The 21290-nt window shown below is 37.4% G+C and overlaps 3 protein-coding genes and 1 long non-coding RNA gene across 6 annotated transcripts in view; 1 reads left to right on the top strand and 3 right to left on the bottom strand.

Annotated features, from left to right (window-relative positions):
* The window catches only part of LOC103505246 (septin-interacting protein 1), a 26582-nt gene extending 25589 nt beyond the window's left edge, over positions 1-993 (bottom strand). The window contains exons 1-2 of the mRNA XM_026820587.1: positions 789-993; positions 232-423 (exon numbers count right to left, since the gene is read on the bottom strand). Coding sequence (XP_026676388.1) covers positions 232-423; positions 789-897 — 301 coding nt within the window. The 5' untranslated portion in view covers positions 898-993. The remainder of the gene's footprint in view (positions 1-231; positions 424-788) is intronic.
* A 1713-nt stretch (positions 994-2706) lies between these two features.
* On the top strand, positions 2707-11570 carry LOC103505249 (THO complex subunit 1). The gene is made up of 9 exons (XM_017442341.2): positions 2707-2905; positions 3463-3847; positions 4826-5142; positions 5913-6121; positions 8884-9013; positions 9463-9641; positions 9967-10078; positions 10254-10439; positions 11358-11570. The coding sequence occupies exons 1-9, from the start codon at positions 2864-2866 to the stop codon at positions 11553-11555; spliced, it is 1758 nt and encodes a 585-aa protein (XP_017297830.2). The 5' UTR covers positions 2707-2863; the 3' UTR covers positions 11556-11570.
* On the bottom strand, positions 8131-14356 carry LOC113465788. The gene is made up of 2 exons (XR_003390394.1): positions 14191-14356; positions 8131-8564 (listed from the first exon to the last, which is right to left on the bottom strand). It is a non-coding gene; the product is annotated as an uncharacterized LOC113465788 (long non-coding RNA).
* A 38-nt stretch (positions 14357-14394) lies between these two features.
* LOC103505239 (peroxisomal membrane protein 11B) lies at positions 14395-16625 on the bottom strand. 3 transcript variants are annotated; one of them, XM_026820602.1, is made up of 6 exons: positions 16461-16622; positions 16298-16355; positions 16133-16215; positions 15653-15771; positions 15132-15417; positions 14395-14815 (listed from the first exon to the last, which is right to left on the bottom strand). In XM_026820602.1, exons 3-6 carry the CDS (start codon positions 16186-16188, stop codon positions 14614-14616), a joined length of 663 nt encoding a protein of 220 aa, XP_026676403.1. In that variant the 5' UTR covers positions 16189-16215; positions 16298-16355; positions 16461-16622; the 3' UTR covers positions 14395-14613. The 3 variants fall into 3 exon arrangements, with proteins under 3 accessions (XP_026676403.1, XP_026676404.1, XP_008467788.1); XM_026820603.1 differs by lacking the exon at positions 16298-16355 and having other exon boundaries at positions 16133-16219; positions 16372-16625; XM_008469566.3 differs by lacking the exons at positions 16298-16355; positions 16461-16622 and having other exon boundaries at positions 16133-16279.
* Between the last annotated feature and the right edge of the window lie 4665 nt (positions 16626-21290).

A 21290-nucleotide genomic window follows, 5' to 3' on the forward strand; every position in this document is an offset into this window, starting at 1 on the left:
TTGGGTGGTTTTTTTTTTTTTTTTTTTTTTTTTTTTGCAAATCTGATGGGTACAGAGCTAGATACTTTCTGTTTCATTCCTTGCTGGATAAAATGGAGAAAAAGTGTTTTAAAAAAGTCAAATGTATGCAAACATATTAATGAACAGTTGCTCATACAACTAAAGTAAGCCAATCATTATTGTAGTACCAAAGTACCTACTATCAATTAAAAATATTGTATTATGTTTTACCTTGTTCAATCTGTTGCCTTTCTTCGTCTTCAGAATCATCATCCTGCTTTTCTTCATTTTCTTTTTTCTTTCCTGCTTGCTGAACTCCGCCAGAAATGAAATTAACAGGAGCTGTATAGTTCTTTGGTTTCTTTTTGGAAAATGATGGCCTTCCTGAGTCTTCATCATCATCACTGTTATCAGCCCACATACCTGTGTGAAAGAGATTTTTTTTTAGGCACTTTGTGCATTAAAACATAGTTACCTACCGAGCAAAACTGTATTACAATCATCATGAAGGTGCAGCTGAATTGTGGTAAATCAAGACTTGTTTCATTACTTACATATAGGTTCTAAATGGAACTACGAGTGGAAACGAAACCTTCTTATGCTAAATTTGACCTTAGCTTACAATACAGTTCTACAGCCCATAGTGAGCTTTGGCCTCCTCTATGGTTTGCCTCCTAGTATGTCTGTTTTTGACCTGGTTACTCCATCATCTTATGTGCCAATTTCAGCCAGAGGGAAAGTCTTACAACTACAAAAGAAGAGTGAAGAATGAAGAAGAAGTAGCTTACCATAGATCATTTGATTTTTTGTCATCTTCCTCCTTGGTCGATTGGTGTTGAACTCATTATCCAAGTCATAGTCGGTGACTTCGAACTTTTCATACTCTCCATCAGACATTTCTCTTGAAATAAAGCACTTTGAAGCAAAGTTTACAGGTAAACGTTCAACTTTAAAAAAATATTTCACATTTCACTTTTCCTTCCTTACTTTTTTTAGTTTATATTTTACTTTTTCAAAATTTACCGCCAGTTCCAGTATACTCCTGCGCATGCGTGTTGCGCAGTAGAAAAACAATATGGCGACGACCGGGAAATTTCAAATATTCTGAATCAATAGTTTTTAATTTTTAACTTTTTACTGTGTTTTAACTGTTTTATCCTGGGCCAATGGTTTTAATTAACATTTTCTTTGCCAAAGACCTATTAGGATAGCAACCTGAATCGTTTTCACAGTAGGTTTCAAGTTTCATCCACATCCCAGCAAACAGCTCTGCCAAAATGAGTGCACACAGTATCAGCAATATTCTAGTTGATTTTTTGGTAAGTTCAGTACTTCTCTAAAAATCCCATCCAAAGATATTGTTCTCAACATATTTGTAATTGACTCTTTGTCTCCCAAGTCCTGGGTCTACTAACTCATACCCTATCCCATATCTCTCATCAGATGGGCAAGAAAAGACACAATACTTCCCTTTTAGGTGCTGAGTCAACATGAGAACACCACAAAATCTTTTTCTTCTCCTTTTCCCGTGTACATACAGGTTTGGTGTTTTAGCCTCTCAATCAGCCCTAACTAGGGTGATTCTTTTGGGCTGACATTTGGTTTTGGCTACAAATTGTACAAGTTGATGTCCTTTGCACTCAACTTTTGCTATTTTTTTAGCAAGGGGAATTCAGGCTGGTATACTCCCTTTTTAACATCCCCCAGCCAGACTAAGCTGGTCTACTCCTTGTTTTACATCCCTCTAGCCAGACAGAGATCACCACAAAGTAACCCATTGAAATATTTGCAATCACAATACAAAGGATTTTTTTTTTATGATGAAGGGATTTGAATTACTTTTAGAACTTTAATTAATTCTTGTTTAATATTTTAGGGCATGTTGGACAGCTTTCAAATGAAATTAACAGGAGCTGTGTAGTTCTTTGGTTTATTTTTGGAAAATGATGGCCTTCCTGAGTCTTCTTCATCATCATCACTGTTATCAGCCCACATACCTGTGTGAAAGAGATTTTTTTAGGCACTTTGTGCATTAAAACATAGTTACCTACCGAGCAAAACTGTATTACAATCATCATGAAGGTGCAGCTGAATTGTGGTAAATCAAGACTTGTTTCATTACTTACATATAGGTTCTAAATGGAACTACGAGTGGAAACGAAACCTTCTTATGCTAAATTTGACCTTAGCTTACAATACAGTTCTACAGCCCATAGTGAGCTTTGGCCTCCTCTATGGTTTGCCTCCTAGTATGTCTGTTTTTGACCTGGTTACTCCATCATCTTATGTGCCAATTTCAGCCAGAGGGAAAGTCTTACAACTACAAAAGAAGAGTGAAGAATGAAGAAGAAGTAGCTTACCATAGATCATTTGATTTTTTGTCATCTTCCTCCTTGGTCGATTGGTGTTGAACTCATTATCCAAGTCATAGTCGGTGACTTCGAACTTTTCATACTCTCCATCAGACATTTCTCTTGAAATAAAGCACTTTGAAGCAAAGTTTACAGGTAAACGTTCAACTTTAAAAAAATATTTCACATTTCACTTTTCCTTCCTTACTTTTTTTAGTTTATATTTTACTTTTTCAAAATTTACCGCCAGTTCCAGTATACTCCTGCGCATTTTCTTCTGCGCATGCGTGTTGCGCAGTAGAAAAACAATATGGCGACGACCGGGAAATTTCAAATATTCTGAATCAATAGTTTTTAATTTTTAACTTTTTACTGTGTTTTAACTGTTTTATCCTGGGCCAATGGTTTTAATTAACATTTTCTTTGCCAAAGACCTATTGGGATAGCAACTTGAATCGTTTTCACAGTAGGTTTCAAGTTTCATCCACATCCCAGCAAACAGCTCTGCCAAAATGAGTGCACACAGTATCAGCAATATTCTAGTTGATTTTTTGGTAAGTTCAGTACTTCTCTAAAAATCCCATCCAAAGAATTTGTTCTCAACATATTTGTAATTGACTCTTTGTCTCCCAAGTCCTGGGTCTACTAACTCATACCCTATCCCATATCTCTCATCAGATGGGCAAGAAAAGACACAATACTTCCCTCTTAGGTGCTGAGTCAACATGAGAACACCACAAAATCTTTTTCTTCTCCTTTTCCCGTGTACATACAGGTTTGGTGTTTTAGCCTCTCAATCAGCCCTAACTAGGGTGATTCTTTTGGGCTGACATTTGGTTTTGGCTACAAATTGTACAAGTTGATGTCCTTTGCACTCAACTTTTGCTATTTTTTTAGCAAGGGGAATTCAGGCTGGTATACTCCCTTTTTAACATCCCCCAGCCAGACTAAGCTGGTCTACTCCTTGTTTTACATCCCTCTAGCCAGACAGAGATCACCACAAAGTAACCCATTGAAATTGCATTTTTTTTTTATTATTATTATTTTTTTTTATGATGAAGGGATTTGAATTACTTTTAGAACTTTAATTAATTCTTGTTTAATATTTTAGGGCATGTTGGACAGCTTTCAATTAAATTTTGATAAGTCTCAACTCAATGTTGTATCAGACAAGTATGCACTCTACAAACCTACATGTGATTACGACAAGAAGTCAGCACTCGAACAGTCTATTCGCCAGTACCTGCTCAAACTCATTAAGACACCCGACATTGACATCAAAGTTATTGAAAACTACATCTCGTTATGTGTAGAATTGTGTATGAAAGACATGTGTAACTCAACACTGCCAATCATTCTACTGAGTGACACATTTGACATGAGTACATTGGATAAATGTGAACAGCTGTTTTACTATGTAGAAGTTAATGTCAACATTTGGAAGCAACAGACCTTCTTCATGTCCTGTAAGAACAATTTACTCAGGATGTGCAATGGTAAGTTGTCTGTCTTCATTAATTGGTAAATTTTAAAAGAAATAAAAGGGCAAGATGACAAAGTACCTTAGGTTTGGACGTGAAGTACAGTAGATAAGCTCAATCATGTACCTATGCATTGAGAGTACCTAAAAATGATTTTATCATTGGAAAAACATAATTTTACAGGGTCTGGCAGAAAGAACGGATATTTTCAAAATCATGCTACAGAGTCAATTTTTAAGCTAGAGTAGTGATTTTTCTTTTAAAATGTACAAAACATTATTACTTTTCAGAAAATCTGGTCATTTTTTGATGTTGAAGTTTTTTGTGGAGCACAACGCTTGTTAAGTGTTGATCCTTTTTTTTTCTACACACCCTCCTCCAGCGTGACCCTCTCTTTGATGACCCTCTCAAAGAGTAATAGTTGCTAGTGGCTTCCTTGGGGATTATTTTAAGACCAATAACTCCAGTTTCGGTCATGGGAACACTACCATAAGGTCGAACTTTAAAATTTATACAAAAAATGCTTGGACTAAATGTCAAAAAACACAATTTTTTTAGAAATGTCTCTGCAACCAACTGACGATGCTCCGACTTCCGCAAACCCACTTTTCCAAAAACTTAGACTCTGAGGAACACAACGATACCAATATTACTAGTTTCTGACAAGTTTTAACAAAGTTATAGGAAAATGAAAACCGTTCGTTCTTTCTGCCGGACCCTGTAATACAAATGGGTACTTATTAAATCCAGTTCAACTAAACACTATCTCTCTTTCATTTCAGATTTACTCCGAAGATTGTCTCGATCTCGAACCCACTTTTCCAAAAACTTAGACTCTGAGGAACACAACGATACCAATATCGCTAGTTTCTGACAAGTTTTAACAAAGTTATAGGCAAATGAAAACCGTTTGTTCTTTCTGCCGGACCCTGTAATACAAATGGGTACTTATTAAATCCAGTTCAACTAAACACTATCTCGCTTTCATTTCAGATTTACTCCGAAGATTGTCTCGATCTCAGAACACAGTTTTTTGTGGACGAATTCTTCTGTTCCTTGCCAAATTCTTTCCATTCTCAGAGAGGTCAGGGTTGAATATTATCAGTGAATTCAATGTGGAGAACATAACCGAGTTTGGTGGAGATGAAGAAATGGATGTGTCAAGTAATGAAACTGAAGAGACAGATACAGAAGAGGTTGACAAAGTGAAAATTGACTTTAATTTCTACAAGAAGTTCTGGTCACTGCAAGATTATTTCCGAAATCCAGTACAGTGTTACAACAAAGTATCTTGGAAGATGTTCACTTCAGTGAGTATGGGTTACAAAAAAAAAAATCTAGGAATTGGAGGGAATGGAAAATTTGTGAACAACAGGAAGTTTTGGCTTGAGTCAGAGAACATACCCTTAACTTTTTAAACTCTTATTTTGACCAAGAAATATGCTCTTGAAATTTTTTTCTTAAATTGATAACAAGGTAGCAACTGCAAGCATCGCTACTAGTAATGCTACCAAAGACTTAAAATACTTCATATGGTTTAATCTAGGAATTTGAGGGAATGGAAAATTTGTGAACAACAGGAGGTTTTGGCTTGAGCCGGAGAACATACCCTTAACTTTTTAAACTCTTATTTTGACCAAGAAATATGCTCTTGAAATTTTTTTCTTCAATTGATAACAAGGTAGCAACTGCAAGCATCGCTACTAGTAATGCTATCAAAGACTTAAAATACTTCATATGGTTTATCCTTAAAACATTACATGTGTTGTATTCCAGTATGCAGAGACCGTTTTGGCAGCATTCAAAAGTTACAAGCTGGATGATGTTCAATCTTCTCTGAATCCATCTAGGAATTTGAGGGAATGGAAAGTTTGTGAACAACAGGAGGTTTTGGCTTGAGTCGGAGAACATACCCTTAACTTTTTAAACTCTTATTTTGACCAAGAAATATGCTCTTGAATTTTTTTTCTTAAATTGATAACAAGGTAGCAACTGCAAGCATCGCTACTAGTAATGCTACCAAAGACTTAAAATACTTCATATGGTTTATCCTTAAAACATTACATATGTTGTATTCCAGTATGCAGAGACCGTTTTGGCAGCATTCAAAAGTTACAAGCTGGATGATGTTCAATCTTCTCTGAATCCAAGTGGCGACTACTTTGCCAAATATTTGACCAATCAGAAGCTGTTAGATTTGCAACTGAGTGACACAAACTTTCGTCGCTATGTCTTACTTCAATTTCTCATCCTGTTTCAATATTTCACATCTACTGTAAAGTCAAGAGGGTAAGATATAAGAATAATAGACCCTTTAGGACTTCGATGTATTCATAGATGCATACTTAATTTCAATGTGTACAAATCGTTTATTTTAACGTACTTCGAGGAACCGAGCACTTTTGTTGACCCTTTAGTAGAAGGTAACCACTAGGCTAGGATAAAATTTCATGCCTTGGCTGGAATCGAACCCGCGCCCTCCTGTTTACCAGGCGAGTGTATTGAGCACTATGCCACCGAGGCAGGTTAATAATTATCCTACTACCTCTTGTTTGATTAGCTGTGTCCATTTTTCGTTATCTTCTGAATATTGGTGAGTATAGGTATGTAAATAGTATAGGTATGTTTCACATGAGTTCTTGTACCTATTGGTTCATATTATTATAACTTCTCAATATATTTGTTTCAGGGAAGGCTTAGAGGTTCTCAACGGAGTACTGAGTAAAGAAATTGAGCTCGGTATTTTTTCTGCAAGGGTTGATGTTTTGGAAACATTGTTGATACCTAGCATTCTAATCTCAAAATTTTCGTGTATCTAAATGAGCAAGAGGTTCCAGGCTCTGTTGTGGACACCCTGGTGCGAGGGTCAATGGTCCATGGTCGCCGTTGTGGACGCGCACTTAGACTACAGAACCTTCTGGGGAGCATTGACCCCGAATAAGGGGGGGGGTCATTCATTCCATTTTTAGGGGCTGTCGTTTTTTGATTTTTGACGACGTCGACGGGAACTTAACTTTCCATTCATCAACTCTGTCTGGTTCAATCTCCCAGCTTGACATAGGTAACTAACTTAATTGAGTCTAGTACTTTTCTATTACTAATGCTCTCCACCATATTGTGTTGAACATTTTCAGCAAAAGATCCAACCATGGCAGGTAAAAATGAAAAGTGTCCTGATGAACTCTTGGACCAAATAGCGCCGCTCATTGTAAAAGACTGGAAGAAGTTGGGACTCAAATTTGGCTACACCAATGACCAGGTAAAAATAGTTGGACCCTTGTCTATAAATAGAGGTTGTTATTTATTCGAGTCTCGTTTTTACAACTATGTATGTACAGCTACTATTAGAATATTATAGATCGTCTCGCTGGGGGACGCTAAACTGAGAAGGTGCCAGCTTGTGCAGCCACAGATATTATACATTAAACATTGGCAACGAGTATACACTCTGCTCACATAATTTACATCCTGTTGGTCTAGCTATATCAAATATGCCGGTTGCAGCTCACAACTATGTATGTACAGCTACTATTAGAATATTATAGATCGTCTCGCTGTGGGACGCTAAACTGAGAAGGTGCCAGCTTGTGCAGCCACAGATATTAACATTAAACATTGGCAACGAGTATACACTCTGCTCACATAATTGGACGCTAAACTGAGAAGGTGCCAGCTTGTGCAGCCACAGATATTAACATTAAACATTGGCAACGAGTATACACTCTGCTCACATAATTTACATCCTGTTGGTCTAGCTATATCAAATATGCCGGTTGCAGCTCATACACCCAAATGGAGGAGAAGTCATTGAACAGAATAGAGTGGAGGACTATAAACCAATCCCTGGATTGATGGAATCTGATGATGGTTTACTACCTTCATGGAGTTCTCAGGAAATAGTCATGTAAAACGGAACATCTATAAATAAGTCTTCAATGCACTACCCTTGTACATAGGAGATGCGAGTTCGATTTTCGAGGTGGTCAAAATAATAGGTCATAATTCTTTCGTGCTATTGTTTATGCTTCAAAACCTCAGTGGTGTAGTGGTTAGCGCGGTGGACTTCGGATCTGGAGGTTGGTGGTTCGAGTCCAAGACAAGTCATGACATTTAGTGTAGTGCATTAAGCAGGGAGCGACATTTGTGACAAGCATTTATGCCTAACACAATTAAAATTCCTTTTTTTTAATGCTTTAAATATAAAAATGATTTTTTTCCTTCTCTTTTCCAGCTCGAGTGTATTGCCACCTCGAAAGACATGTCAACAGATGTAGAGCATGCCAGATATTTACTTCGGACCTTCTCTTTTCCAGCTCGAGTGTATTGCCACCTCGAAAGACATGTCAACAGATGTAGAGCATGCCAGATATTTACTTCGGATTTGGTCTGAAGATGATGACGATGCTACACCGGAAAATTTAGCCTACACATTGGAAGGGCTGGGATTCCTAGATGCTGCCAAACTTCTCCAAAAAGACTCTCAAGAACCCTAGATTTTTTTTTTTTTTACTTCGATGTATTCATAGATGCATACTTAATTTCAATGTGTACAAATCGTTTATTTTAACGTACTTCGAGGAACCGAGCACTTTTGTTTGTTGCAGCTGATTTTCGTTATTTTCATGCCATTTTCGTGTAGTGGTAATTGCGGAAGGCATAAAATTCTTCACTCTAAACTAGGGGTGTGACATGTCAGATCCATGTAGTTTTAGTAACATTATTTCCTTGATACCTTTCACTTTTCAGGTTTTGAGTGTAACACCTCCTACACACAAGACCCAAAATAGACCCTTTAGCAGAAGGTAACCACTAGGCTAGGATAAAATTTCATGCCTTGCCTGGAATCGAACCCGCGCCCTCCTGTTTACCAGGCGAGCGTATTGACCACTATGCCACCGAGGCAGGTTAATAATTATCCTACTACCTCTTGTTTGATTAGCTGTGTCCATTCTTCGTTATCTTCTGAATATTGGTGAGTATAGGTATGTTTCACATGAGTTCTTGTACCTATTGGTTCATATTATTATAACTTCTCAATATATTTGTTTCAGGGAAGGCTTAGAGTTGAAGTCAGACCAGGAGAAATGGGTGAAAGACACCACAGAGACAGTGTACTCTCTTATCAAACAAACACCACCCGATGGTGAACATTTCAGTCAAGTTGTCAAGCTAATATTAAAAGTAAGTCCCAAATTATCAAAGTTCCCAATTTGTCGAAGTTTTATTACAAGTACGTCCCTAATTGTCAAAGTTTTATTCAAAGGAAATCCTAAATTGTCGAAGTCTTATTCGAAGTACATAAGTTCCAAATTGTTGAAGTTTTATTCACAGTAGGTAGGCACAAGGCCCGGATGTCAAGTAAACTTCATAAATGTTCTTTCTTTTACAACTGGATTCGATCTATTTTACAGGGAGAAGAACATTGGAATCAATGGAAGAACGAAGGTTGTCTCTTTCTTTTACACTTCATAAATGTTCTTTCTTTTACAACTGGATTCGATCTATTTTACAGGGAGAAGAACATTGGAATCAATGGAAGAACGAAGGTTGTCAGTAAACTTCATAAATGCTCTTTCTTTTACACTTCATAAATGTTCTTTCTTTTACAACTGGATTCGATCTATTTACAGGGAGAAGAACATTGGAATCAATGGAAGAACGAAGGTTGTCCTGAGCTCAAGCGACCTTTGACTTCAATAACTGACGAGGACAAGAAGGATGAGCCTGATGCGAAGAAAAAGAAAACGTCCAAACTACCTGGTGATATGCTCAAGGAAGCTTACAGCCAAGGCAAAGTCCTCATGGGAAAGTAAGAATAATAACGGGGGGCACGGTTGGTCCAGTGGTAACGCGCTTGCTTGCCATGCAGAAGGTCCCGGGTTCGAATCCCACCATCGACAAAAATTTGTAGGTTTCTGGATTGTAAGCGCTAGTTCGCGGGTTCGATTCCCGCCAGGGGCGGATTTTATCCAGAAGGGATAAGTTTCGTTCTCGGAACGGCTGGCTTTCTCCTATCCTGCCTTCCTTCTCTCTTCGATTTCGGGACTACAAGAGCCTAGAAGTTTCAATTCCCTCTAAAAAAAAAAAAAAAAAAATAGTTTACCTCGACTGAAATTTTAAAAATCTTTTCGCAGCCCCGAATTGACAAAACTTTGGAACTCCAAGGATAACCTGGAAGCTTGCAAGTCTGCTGAGAGAGATTTCACGCCTTCACTGGAAAGCTACTTTGAAGAGGCCATTCAACAGGTAACTTTCGAAATGATTTTGCTGGAAACGAGAACTGAATTCAATTTTTAATGAAGTGTTACGATTTTTTTGCGATAGATAAACAATATTTTCCCAAAATGAAATTGTTTTTTTTTTTTTTTTTTTTTTTTTACCCAAAATGGGGGAGAGGCCCTTTGCTTTTTCCATATAACAGATGGACCCTGCTGCAGCGGTTGAAGAGCAATACAAGAAGGTCAACGATAGCAACTACGCGTGGCGCGCCCTGCGACTATTGTCCCGCAAATGTCCTCACTTCTTCCTTAACGCGACGCCTAATGTGGAGAAAAATTCCGAGTTTATCGAGAACATGGTGAAACGATGCGTCAAGGAAAAACCGTCGGTAAGTACTGATCACAGCAAAATTTTTACTTTCTTTCTGACTTCATAAATAAGCCGTATTTTACTGTGACTTTTTTTTTATTCAACATGGCTGAACCAACGAGATTCCGCTTTGGACGTCCACACTAACTGCCACAGGCCACATGTATTTTCTTGTGACTTTTTTTTTATTCAACATGGCTGAACCAACGAAATTCCGCTTTGGACGTCCACACTAACTGCCACAGGCCACATGTATTTTCAATGGTTATCTGAAAGAGGACCTTCATTTTTTTTTCTTTTTTTTTTATGAAAAAATTCCAAGAATTAAAGAGTCTGTCTTTCATGTTAAGGGAGATGTTTTAATACATTGGTGTCTGTGTGTAATCATAGTCACAATGGAATACGCTTTTAGCCAGGGTATTGAAGTTGAAAATTCATATCTCCTTCGTTGAATCTAAAAAAAAAGTCACATAATAAAATACGGCTTAGGCGAGGGTCTTGGCCACTACACCTCTGAGGCAGGGATAAGAGTGGTAGTTGTAATTTATTTAACATTTCATACATTTTTCTGTATAGCATTGTATAATAAGAAAATTTCACAGCTAAAAAAAATGAATTTGTTTTTTTTTTTTTTTTTTTTTTTTTTTTTTTTTTGAAAATTCACATCTCCTTGGTTGAATCTAAAAAAAAGTCACATAATAAAATACGGCTTAGGTTAGGCGAGGGTCTTGGCCACTACACCACTGAGGCAGGGATAAGAGTGGTAGTTGTAATTTATGTGACATTTCATACATTTTTCTGTATAGCATTTAGCATTATATAATAAGGAAATTTCATAGCTAAAAAAAAAAAAAAAAATGAATTTGTTTTTTTATTTTATTTCGTTGTTTTCAATGTCTATTGTCCACACTAAGATTCCTGTCTTTTATCATTTCAGAGTCAAATCAGTGGTAACGGTAATGGTGTGGACCAGGATCCTGCAGAAGTGGAGGTAGACACCAAGTCTGAAGAAATCCAGGAGGAAGAGAAAGAAGAGGACTGGGAGGCCAAAGCAGATCCTGAAGGAGATGCTGATGGTGAGTTTTTTTTATTATTATCATTATTATTATTATTATTTTTAACTGATGGTGAGTGATGTTTTAAATGTTTTGTTCAACTGATGGTGAGTGATGTTTTAAATGGAATTAATTTTTTTTTTGCAGAAGTCATGTCTGTGGAATATTGCTACCAAAGGAACTGGCACAAACAGGCAGTGACCAGTTTTATTATAGGAATATAAGATAGGGTTAGGGTAAACGCAAGAAGGAGTTTTCTCAATTAGAGCAGTGATTAGTGTTATAGGGTTAGATTTGAATGGATCTTGTTCTTATAATATAAGATAAGATAGGGTTAGGGTAAACGCAAGAAGGAGTTTTCTCAATTAGAGCAGTGATTAGTGTTATAGGGTTAGATTAAATACATAAAGGAGCTTTTCTTTTCCATGGACGTGACTTCTGCATATAATTACCCAGAGAATATCTAAACCTTGGTGTAGTAACCAAAGGATTAACCTGTCACAATTATGTTCAAAGTCAATATGAGCCAGCCTAGTTAGCTTGGTTGGTAGTGTGTCTGCTTTGTAAGTGCTAAGTCATGGGTTTGATTACTACCCTGGGTGGATTTCATCCTAAACAGATAATGTTTGATCTTGGAACAGCTGACTTTCTCCCATCCTGTCCTGTCCTGTCTTCCTTTTCTCTTTGATTTCAGGATGATAGGACCTTGGCTTTAGCTAGATACATATACATAGTTTGTCAACTGTCAATTCTAGAGGTCTTTCATGTACACCAATTGATTTCTCATGAAAAGTTACATAGGAAAGACTCCTCCTATGTAACTTTTACTGTGGTCCATGAGAAGGTTTCAAGTGGTCCATGAGGTGGTCCCTAAAGAAAAACCTCCCCCCCCTTGTAAGTGCTAAGTCATGGGTTTGATTACTACCCTGGGTGGATTTCATCCTAAACAGATAATGTTTGGTCTTGGAACAGCTGACTTTCTCCCATCCTGTCCTGTCTTCCTTTTCTCTTTGATTTCAGGATTATAGGACCTTGGCTTTAGCTAGATACATATACATAGTTTGTCAACTGTCAATTCTTGAGGTCTTTCATGTACACCAATTGATTTCTCATGAAAAGTTACATAGGGAAGACTCCTCCTATGTAACTTTTACTGTGGTCCATGAGAAGGTTTCAAGTGGTCCATGAGGTGGTCCCTAAAGAAAAACCTCCCCCCCTGAGACAGGAGAATCGGGAAATGGTCCGAAAAACACAAGTCATCTGTGACAGACCACTTGAGATCAAGGAAGATTGACGATGAACAGAATGTCAGGTCTATCGCGGATTCTGTGCAGAATGAGAGATTGAAGTGAGTGGTTTGGCCAGTGTTAAGGAGGCTCAAATCATTGTGGTTGAGTATGAACCGCTCAACTTCTTTGCCCTCATTTGATAGTGTAAGACTTCCCCACAAGGGATTATGGGCATTGAAATCGCCAAGAATTATAAAGGGGCTTGATAATTGAGCTTTAATAGCGGTAAGGTCAGGCTCTGAGTAGCGAGTTGAGTTAGAAGTGTTGGGAGTATAAATATTGCATATTGAGATAGGCTGAGGGAAGTGGGGGAGTTTAACTTGGGCGGCGACGCATTGAAGATTGGTGTTAATAACTATTTCTTTTGAGAAGCAGGATTCGTGAACATAAATGCATACGCCGCCACAAGCTATTCTCCCACCGATGAAGTCTTGCCTATAGAAATCAAAGCCCCGGAGCTTTGGCTCTTTGTCTGGAGTTAGATGAGTCTCTTGAATGCAGATGATAAGGGGCGAAAATTTTCTGATCAAACATTTAAGTTCGTGGAGATGTGCAGTCAAGCCGTTGCAGTTCCACTGTAGAACAGTATTTGTCATATCAATATTAGCAAAACCTATCACACAGTGGACGTACTAGAAAAATAAAAACGCAAGTAAAGTAGGTAGAAACAGAGACAGAGAGGAAGACATAGTAAGAAATTAGAGGGGAAAGCGAAGAACATGAACTGAAGAAAGGAGGGGAGGGGGGGGGGAAGGTAGGTACGCAGGTTTTTCCAGCTCGAGTGTATTGCGACCTCGAAAGACATGTCAACAGATGTAGAGCATGCCAGATATTTACTTCGGATTTGGTCTGAAGATGATGACGATGCTACACCGGAAAGTTATCCACGGTTTGTTCGCGATATCCGCGGTTTTTTCGCGGTATCCACGGGTTTTCGCGGCATCCGCGGTTTGTTCGCGGTGTCCACGGTTTGTTTGCGATATCCGCGGTTTTTTCGCGTTGTCCGCTGTTTGTTCACGGTATCCACGGTTTTTTTCGCGGCATCCGCGGTTTGTTCGCGGTATCCACGGGTTTTTCGCGGTGTCCACGGTTTGTTCGCGGCATCCGCGGTTTGTTCGCGGCATCCGCGGTTTGTTCGTGGTATCCGCGATTTTTTCGCGGTATCCACGGTTTTTTCGCGGTATCCACGGTTTTTTCGCGGTATCCACGGTTTTTTCGCGACATTTGCGCTTTGTTCTCAAAATACCTAGGTATAGTTTGATCGCGGCATCCGTGGTTTGTTTGCGGCATCCGCGGTATTCACTGTTCCGCGATTGGTTCGCGATATCCTCAGTTTGTTCGCGTTTTTCGCGATTTGTTCTGTTGATATGAATGACATGTCAGATCCATGATCCATGTAGTTTTAGTAACATTATTTCCTTGATACCTTTCACTTTTCAGGTTTTGAGTGTAACACCTCCTACACACAAGACCAAAAAAGTGAAAGATTTTATTAATTACCTTAATGTCAATAGAAAAGGATATTTTTTCTTTTATATCAGGGGTTCTTAACCTTTTAGAATTGGCGGACCACTATTGATAAACCAAAAATCTCGCGGACCACTTGAGATTATGTATGTAAAAAAGGATATTTTTTCTTTTATATGTATATAATGGTTTATTTATTGTGACCTAAAGTAGATATCCAATTATCTACATACGAACAAACTCCACTTCCTTTCACCAAATAAAAAATTCACATAAAGTTCAATAAAAATGAATCCTATCTGTCTTGCAATTTTGTTGCCAGGAATAATTTGGATGCATAAACGTAGATGATTTGATAAGGGTAGGGATTGAAACAATAATATCAGGGTATCATTTTATACATAGGATTAACTATAGTATACAATGCAGCTGCTGAAGAAAGTACACCAAAAAATCCAACAGCACCAGGACTGAACTTAACATAACCTAAACCAGTTGCAGGAATGAGGACATCAAAGACATTTTTGAATAAGTCCAAAAATAATGATTTGTTCGAACATACAAGTTCACCCAGAGGAACTTTCCTGCAACAAAAAAATAACATCAAATATGAAATTAAAATGTGGTAGGTATTATGTGTTTTTTCTTACCTACTTCTAAATTTCAAAGGTAGCAAACTTTGTGAACTAATATGGTAGGCAGTAGGCAGTTTTTTTTTTAATATGCTAGAGACGACATCCGCGGTTTGTTCGCATTATCCGCGGTTTATTCGCGTTATCCACGGTTTGTTCGCGATATCCGCGGTTTTTTCGCGGTATCCACGGGTTTTCGCGGCATCCGCGGTTTGTTTGCGGTGTGTTTTTGACTAAACTTTTGTTTTCCATTTGACAGAACACTTACCTATAGGAACGTTTAGTGACATCATACAGTTGTAGAATTTCATAGATATCTCTTGCCAACATAAGAACAAGAGAGTAGAAAAAATACCGATTGGCTGTTCCTGTCCAATGTACAGTGTCCATTTCCATGAGACCCACTCTACCAAACCAGACAATGTGGTCACATAACAAATACATTCCTTGAGCAATTTTTGTCATAATGGTAAACATTTGAATCATTTTATCAGGATGGTGTAGAAGAGGTAGAGCTGAATACAGAGCATCAAAACAGCGTCCAAGTCTCAATACTGAAAAAAAAAAAAAATAATAATAAAAAAAATGGTATTATGTAGATAGGAATCATGGGATTCATAAGTATTATTACACAGGTAGTCACTAGATATAAAAGTCCTATGACCATATTATTTTAAATACTTTATTGGTAGTTGTTAGTATTGAATTCAACATCCATGGATGATTCATGAGACAGACAAATCCTGACCTACACTTTCTGTCCAGTAATTGAATTAACATCATACTTACACCTTCGGAACATAGCAAGATGAAATTCAAGGAGTTTGATTTTTTCAACTGAATGTTTTGACATAAGACTGTGTTTCTCTGTTATGTCCCACACCATCCTGCTTGCAAACTGAACAAGTCTGTGAACAAAAATTATTATTTTTTGCTAGATTTAGGAATGAGCTGTTGGATAAATAGGCATCTTAGTACAGAGTAAGTAGATCAATAAGAGTTTGTCCCTCAATTATACAATATTAATGAACAGCTACCAAAAAGAGTATTTAACTGATTTTCAGCATGAAAATTATACAAAGAGGACTTGATGTCTGGCTGTGCAATGATTTTATTATGTTCAGGTAGTCTCTTCTTGATCCCTTGTGTGCCACATCCATTTTTGTTTAGGACTATTGCACTCTGTGCAATGCAAACCTCTCTCACAAAGTCTCGGAGACTGAGACAGTCTGCTATTTTGATTTGAGTTTTCATTGTAGTTGGTTTTACCTGGCAACTCTATCTCTAAATAGAGTTAGATTATTCAGCTTGACAAGTTGCTCCATATTTACACACAATAGAGAGAGAGAGAGAGAGAGAGCTATCTAAATTTTATGAGGGTTCTTTCTTAGGTTTAAATATTATCCAAACATGAAGTCTTGAGATGATTGTATGCTATCTAAATTTTATGAGGGTTCTTTCTTAGGTTTAAATATTATCCAAACATGAAGTCTTGAGATGATTGTATGGGCTATCTAAATTTTATGAGGGTTCTTTCTTGGGTTTAAATATTATCCAAACATGAAGTCTTGAGATGATTGTATGAACAAAATTCGACTGTTCTTCTTATTATCTATTCTTGGGCAAAGATACTCTTCGTGTTAATCATAAAACACTTGTATAACCAGAAAACTAAATTATCATCACATTAATTTAATTAAATTAATATTAAACACCACCAATCACCGATGATAACGGATAGTTATCAACTTATCACTTATCAGTAAAAAACTAAAAAAAAAAAAAGTTCTTGTTTTGGGAAGTTGAGTTTGACCAAGGGGGGGAAAACCTCATGTAAGGGGCAATAGTGCTAGATTCGAGCGCGTTGTCGAAAGCTGTAATGTCCTTATAACGTACACATAAGGGTTTAGGTTTGTTAACAGTGAATGAGAACCCGGACATATCTTGATCGAAAAGGATTTTCTGTGCAGGATTGAATGGAGATGCAGCCACCTTAGAGACATAGTTCAACATCAACTTAGATCTACGGAGTGAGAGAGGAGGAATACCGGAATCCACATACAGACTGACAACAGGGCTAGATCTCAGGGCGCCTGTGGCAATCCGGATACCCGCGTGGTGTACCGTGTTTAGTTTGTTTAGCACATGATCTTTGGCAGAACCATAGATGAAGCATCCATAGTCCAAGATGGGCAATGTGAAAGACTTATAAAACCTGAGTAGCATACTGCGACGAACGCCCCACTTTTTACAACTGACCATCTTTAAGGCGTTGAGGGAGTTTAAGGCTCTGTTTTTAAGGAGCTGAACGTGCAATGACCAATTCATTTTGGCATCCCAGGTTAAGCCAAGGAATTTTGTGCTGGTGACGAATTTCAATTGAATACCATTGTACGAAAGGGCAGGTGAACGGGAATTTCGTAGCCTATTGAAATCGATGCAGACGGACTTTCCAGGGTCGGTTGAAAATATGGTACCATTGAGGTCGGACCACTTGTGAATTTCGTCCAAGGTGTGTTGGAAGCGCTGAAGCAATAAATCCAGATCTTTAGAGCGGCCGATAATGAGGAGGTCATCAATAAACAATGTTCGCTTTAGGGGCGGCTTGATAACATCGAAGATATCGTTCATAAAAACGATGAAGAGCAGAGGAGACAACGATGAACCTTGTGGGATCCCGTTCTGGAGTGTAAACTTGTTGGATAGTTCCCCGTTGCATTTGACTGTTATTTCTCTGTTTAGCAAAAAGTTGTACAAATACTTTAGAATGTAGCCGTTGATGCCAAATTTCTGGAGAGTCACTATAATTTTACGTCGCCAAGTGACGTCAAAGGCCTTCTGGATGTCCAAAAATGAAGTTAAAATATGCTCTTTCTGAGCAAAACCTTTAGTTATTTCGTTTTCTAGGACAACCAAGTTATCAACAGTGGAGCGCTTGAGCCGCCCACCACTTTGAAATTGGTTTAAAAGGTGTTTATTTTCCAGAGTCCAAAAAAGCCTTTTGTTCACTATTTTCTCCAACAACTTTCCCAAGCAGTTGAGTAAGGAAATTGGCCTATAACTTGAGGTGAGTAACCGGCTTTTACCAGGTTTCAAAATGGGGACTATTAAGGCTTCACCCCAACGCTTAGGAAAAACGCCAAAACGCCAGATGAGGTTGAAAAATACGAGAAGTTTTTCCAAGGCTGAGAAAGGCAAGTTCTTAATGAGAACGAAAGAGATCCCATCAGGACCCGCGGCTTTCGAGTTGCATGTGGCGAGAACAGATGACAGTTCTGGAAAGGTAAGTGGGCTGTTGTATTCTTCAGCAAGACTGAAGTCGAACTCAACAGGGGTTGATTCGGAAGAAATTTTGTGTTCCAAAAAGTTGGCGGAATAATGTGAGTTTGATGAGACAGACGAGAATTGGACACCTAGGGCATTGGCTATGGAGGGGGTATCATAAAAAATGTGGGTTGGGTTAGATGGATCTTGTAACGCCGTGATGATTCTGGGGGATTTTATCGTCACCTACCAGATCGCCTACGGCACATAGATATTTTTCCATTGAGATGTTGGGATCAAAGGGAAGAGAGAAACCACATTTTTTAGACAAATATAAGCTGTCAGTCTTTGGAGCGGTGGGGTGACTCATATTCCTATTGAAATTGGTTCTAGGGGCATAAGAGATACGAGAGTTAATAGGTAAAGAATTCTTCAGAACGGCTGAAAAAGACATGATCAGGTGAATGAGTTTAATCAAGCTGTAAATCGAAAGAGTTAAGTCGGATCAGAGTAAGGGTAACAGTGAGGTAAAGATTGGGAGGAAAGGTGAAGATAGATAGGTAATAGGTAAACACAAAGGTTTTACAAACACTCGGTGTAAAAACACCGGGCGACAAAACACAAAATATTAAGCGGTGGCATATTGAGATGAGATCTGGAAAACACGGAGCTGCTGAGATAAAATATTGGTTAAGAGATAAATGGTTAGTAAGAAAAGGATAAATATCAGCTGTAGGTAGTTGCTACTAGCGACCGGGGAAAAAGGTAAACAAAAATTATGAACACTGGAGAAAAATGTAGCCTCTACTGAGAAGGAAACAAAAGTGTCGCCATGGTAACCACTGGGAAAAACGGAAGAGAACTGAAATGCAAAACTGAAAAACGATAAAAAGTCTATGATCTACTGCATTTTAATGCAATTTCGTACTCACGAATAGTCTTGACAGCGATCAGCATCATGATAGTCTTGACAAAAGCCGTTTGATGATTGGTAGTTAGCTGTAGATATCTTGACACATACTATGAAGGGACAAGTTCAGCAGGGGAAGTGAAGAATTCAGCACAAAATATCCGCACAGATAGAATCGTCATGATGATTAATGTTGTTCAGACGATTTCATAGATCGACAATACAAATTAGTCATGAAGGTTAACGCCTTTATTAAAAATTGCCATTTCACTCAATCTTGAAAGGAGTAGGACGTAAATGACTTTGGATAAGGATTGATAGGTAGGTAGCAAGAGACAGGTGGTAGAATTTCTCGTACATAGTACATAGCCGTTCTTGGGTAGGAATAATGTCCAAGATCCATGTTGTTCATAATTTGGTACTTTAGACGTCAGCTGGACAGATAAGATTACCAGCATAGAGATTATGGGAAAGTAGAATTGGTTTTAGATACAAGGAGACACAAATACTCGTACAAGGACTGGAATTCTGGAGCATGTAGGTATTCGTAGATATGTAGGTATTCACGAACAAACTTGCAAAGGTGTAGAGTTGATTGGGTGGTTTTTGGTGTGTTCCATAACTTACATTTTTTAGATTTCTTTTCTTTTTTCATATACATCATGGTGTATGTGCTCATTAGAGGCGGACCTGTCGATCAGGACTACCTGAAAGTGCCTGGTTGCCCTTAAAGTTGGTTGTTTGGTATCAAATGCTGGGAATTGACTACCAGGTCATTTTCCTAACCTCTGGTGGAAATTTAAAGGTACTAAAATTATCACACCACAAATTTTTTGTATACAAATACAAAATTTTCAATTTCATGTTGATTTTTTTAGAGATTTAGAGCAAAATTGGTTTTTTTGGGTCATTTTATCGAATTTATCGTTTCTTGTCTCAACTCTCCCACCTAATAACCCATCTCAGTTTCATTATTTGTCCAGTGATCTTGTCCTTTTCACAAAAAGAACTGTATGGCACAGAAGATCTAGGAAGGAGAGAATTTAAAGTTGGTTGTTTGGTATCAAATGCTGGGAATTGACTACCAGGTCATTTTCCTAATGCACCTGCTACTTTTGCTTAAAAGGTGATTTTCTGCTTTCACGTGCTTCACTATGATAAGTATCATAAATGTGTAGTACGTATTTTCTTTTTGTATTCTTACTAAGTACCTAGATACCTTTTTTTAAGATCGAGAATCTGTTAAAAATTACGATCCTCCTCTCTCAGAAAGATAAAGCTTTTTCTTATCCGAATGGAAGAAATTTTTTCTATCTCCTTTTGTATTCTTACTAAGTACCTAGATACCTTTTTTAGGATCGAGAATCTGTTAAAAATTACGATCCTCCTCTCTCAGAAAGATAAAGCTTTTTCTTATCCGAATGGAAGAAATTTTTTCTATCTCGGATATCGGATCTCAACTGTTACAGTTTAGGCTGTACCTATATCTGAGATATTTTTTAGATTTTCCAATAAAATATATGACCCTTTACTGTCAAATTTGTATTTGCAGGTAAAGAGTGTACCTACATACATATTATAAATTATAATTGACATAAAATGTGTTTATAATTGACATAGTTTCGGTGTTTTTTGTTGAGTACGAGTATAAATAAATTTGTATTTTAAAAAAAAGCTATCGAATTAAGTTGATTTTTCAAATACATGATATTTTATTAGCAGATTTATTACTTGAAAGTTCAACTGTGGTTGTATTAGGCTGTACCTATATCTGAGATATTTTTTAGATTTTCCAATAAAATATGACCCTTTACTGTCAAATTTGTATTTGCAGGTAAAGAGTTTTGTACCTACATACATATTATAAATTATAATTGACATAATTGTTTCGGTGTTTTTTGTTGAGTACGAGTATAAATAAATTTGTATTTAAAAAAAAAAGCTATCGAATTAAGTTGATTTTTCAAATACATGATATTTTATTAGCAGATTTATTACTTGAAAGTTCAACTGTGGTTGTATTTTTTTATATGAATTGCAGTTACCTAGAATAAAATAATACATTATAATTTCTAGCTTTGATTTACTTGGAAAATGGAGAGGTTAGGTTTTTATATCGCAAAGTTAGCGATCGTAAAAATAGGTACCTACTTTATCTCCAAAAGAGCTGTCAGCTGTAAAATATTTAAATGATATTATTTTCTTTATTTATTTCACATACCTAGGAGGTACTGAAATGATAACATAGAAAGT

Source organism: Diaphorina citri, unplaced genomic scaffold (genome assembly GCF_000475195.1).
Source record: "Diaphorina citri unplaced genomic scaffold, Diaci psyllid genome assembly version 1.1 scaffold159, whole genome shotgun sequence".
NCBI lineage: Eukaryota > Metazoa > Arthropoda > Insecta > Hemiptera > Psyllidae > Diaphorina > Diaphorina citri.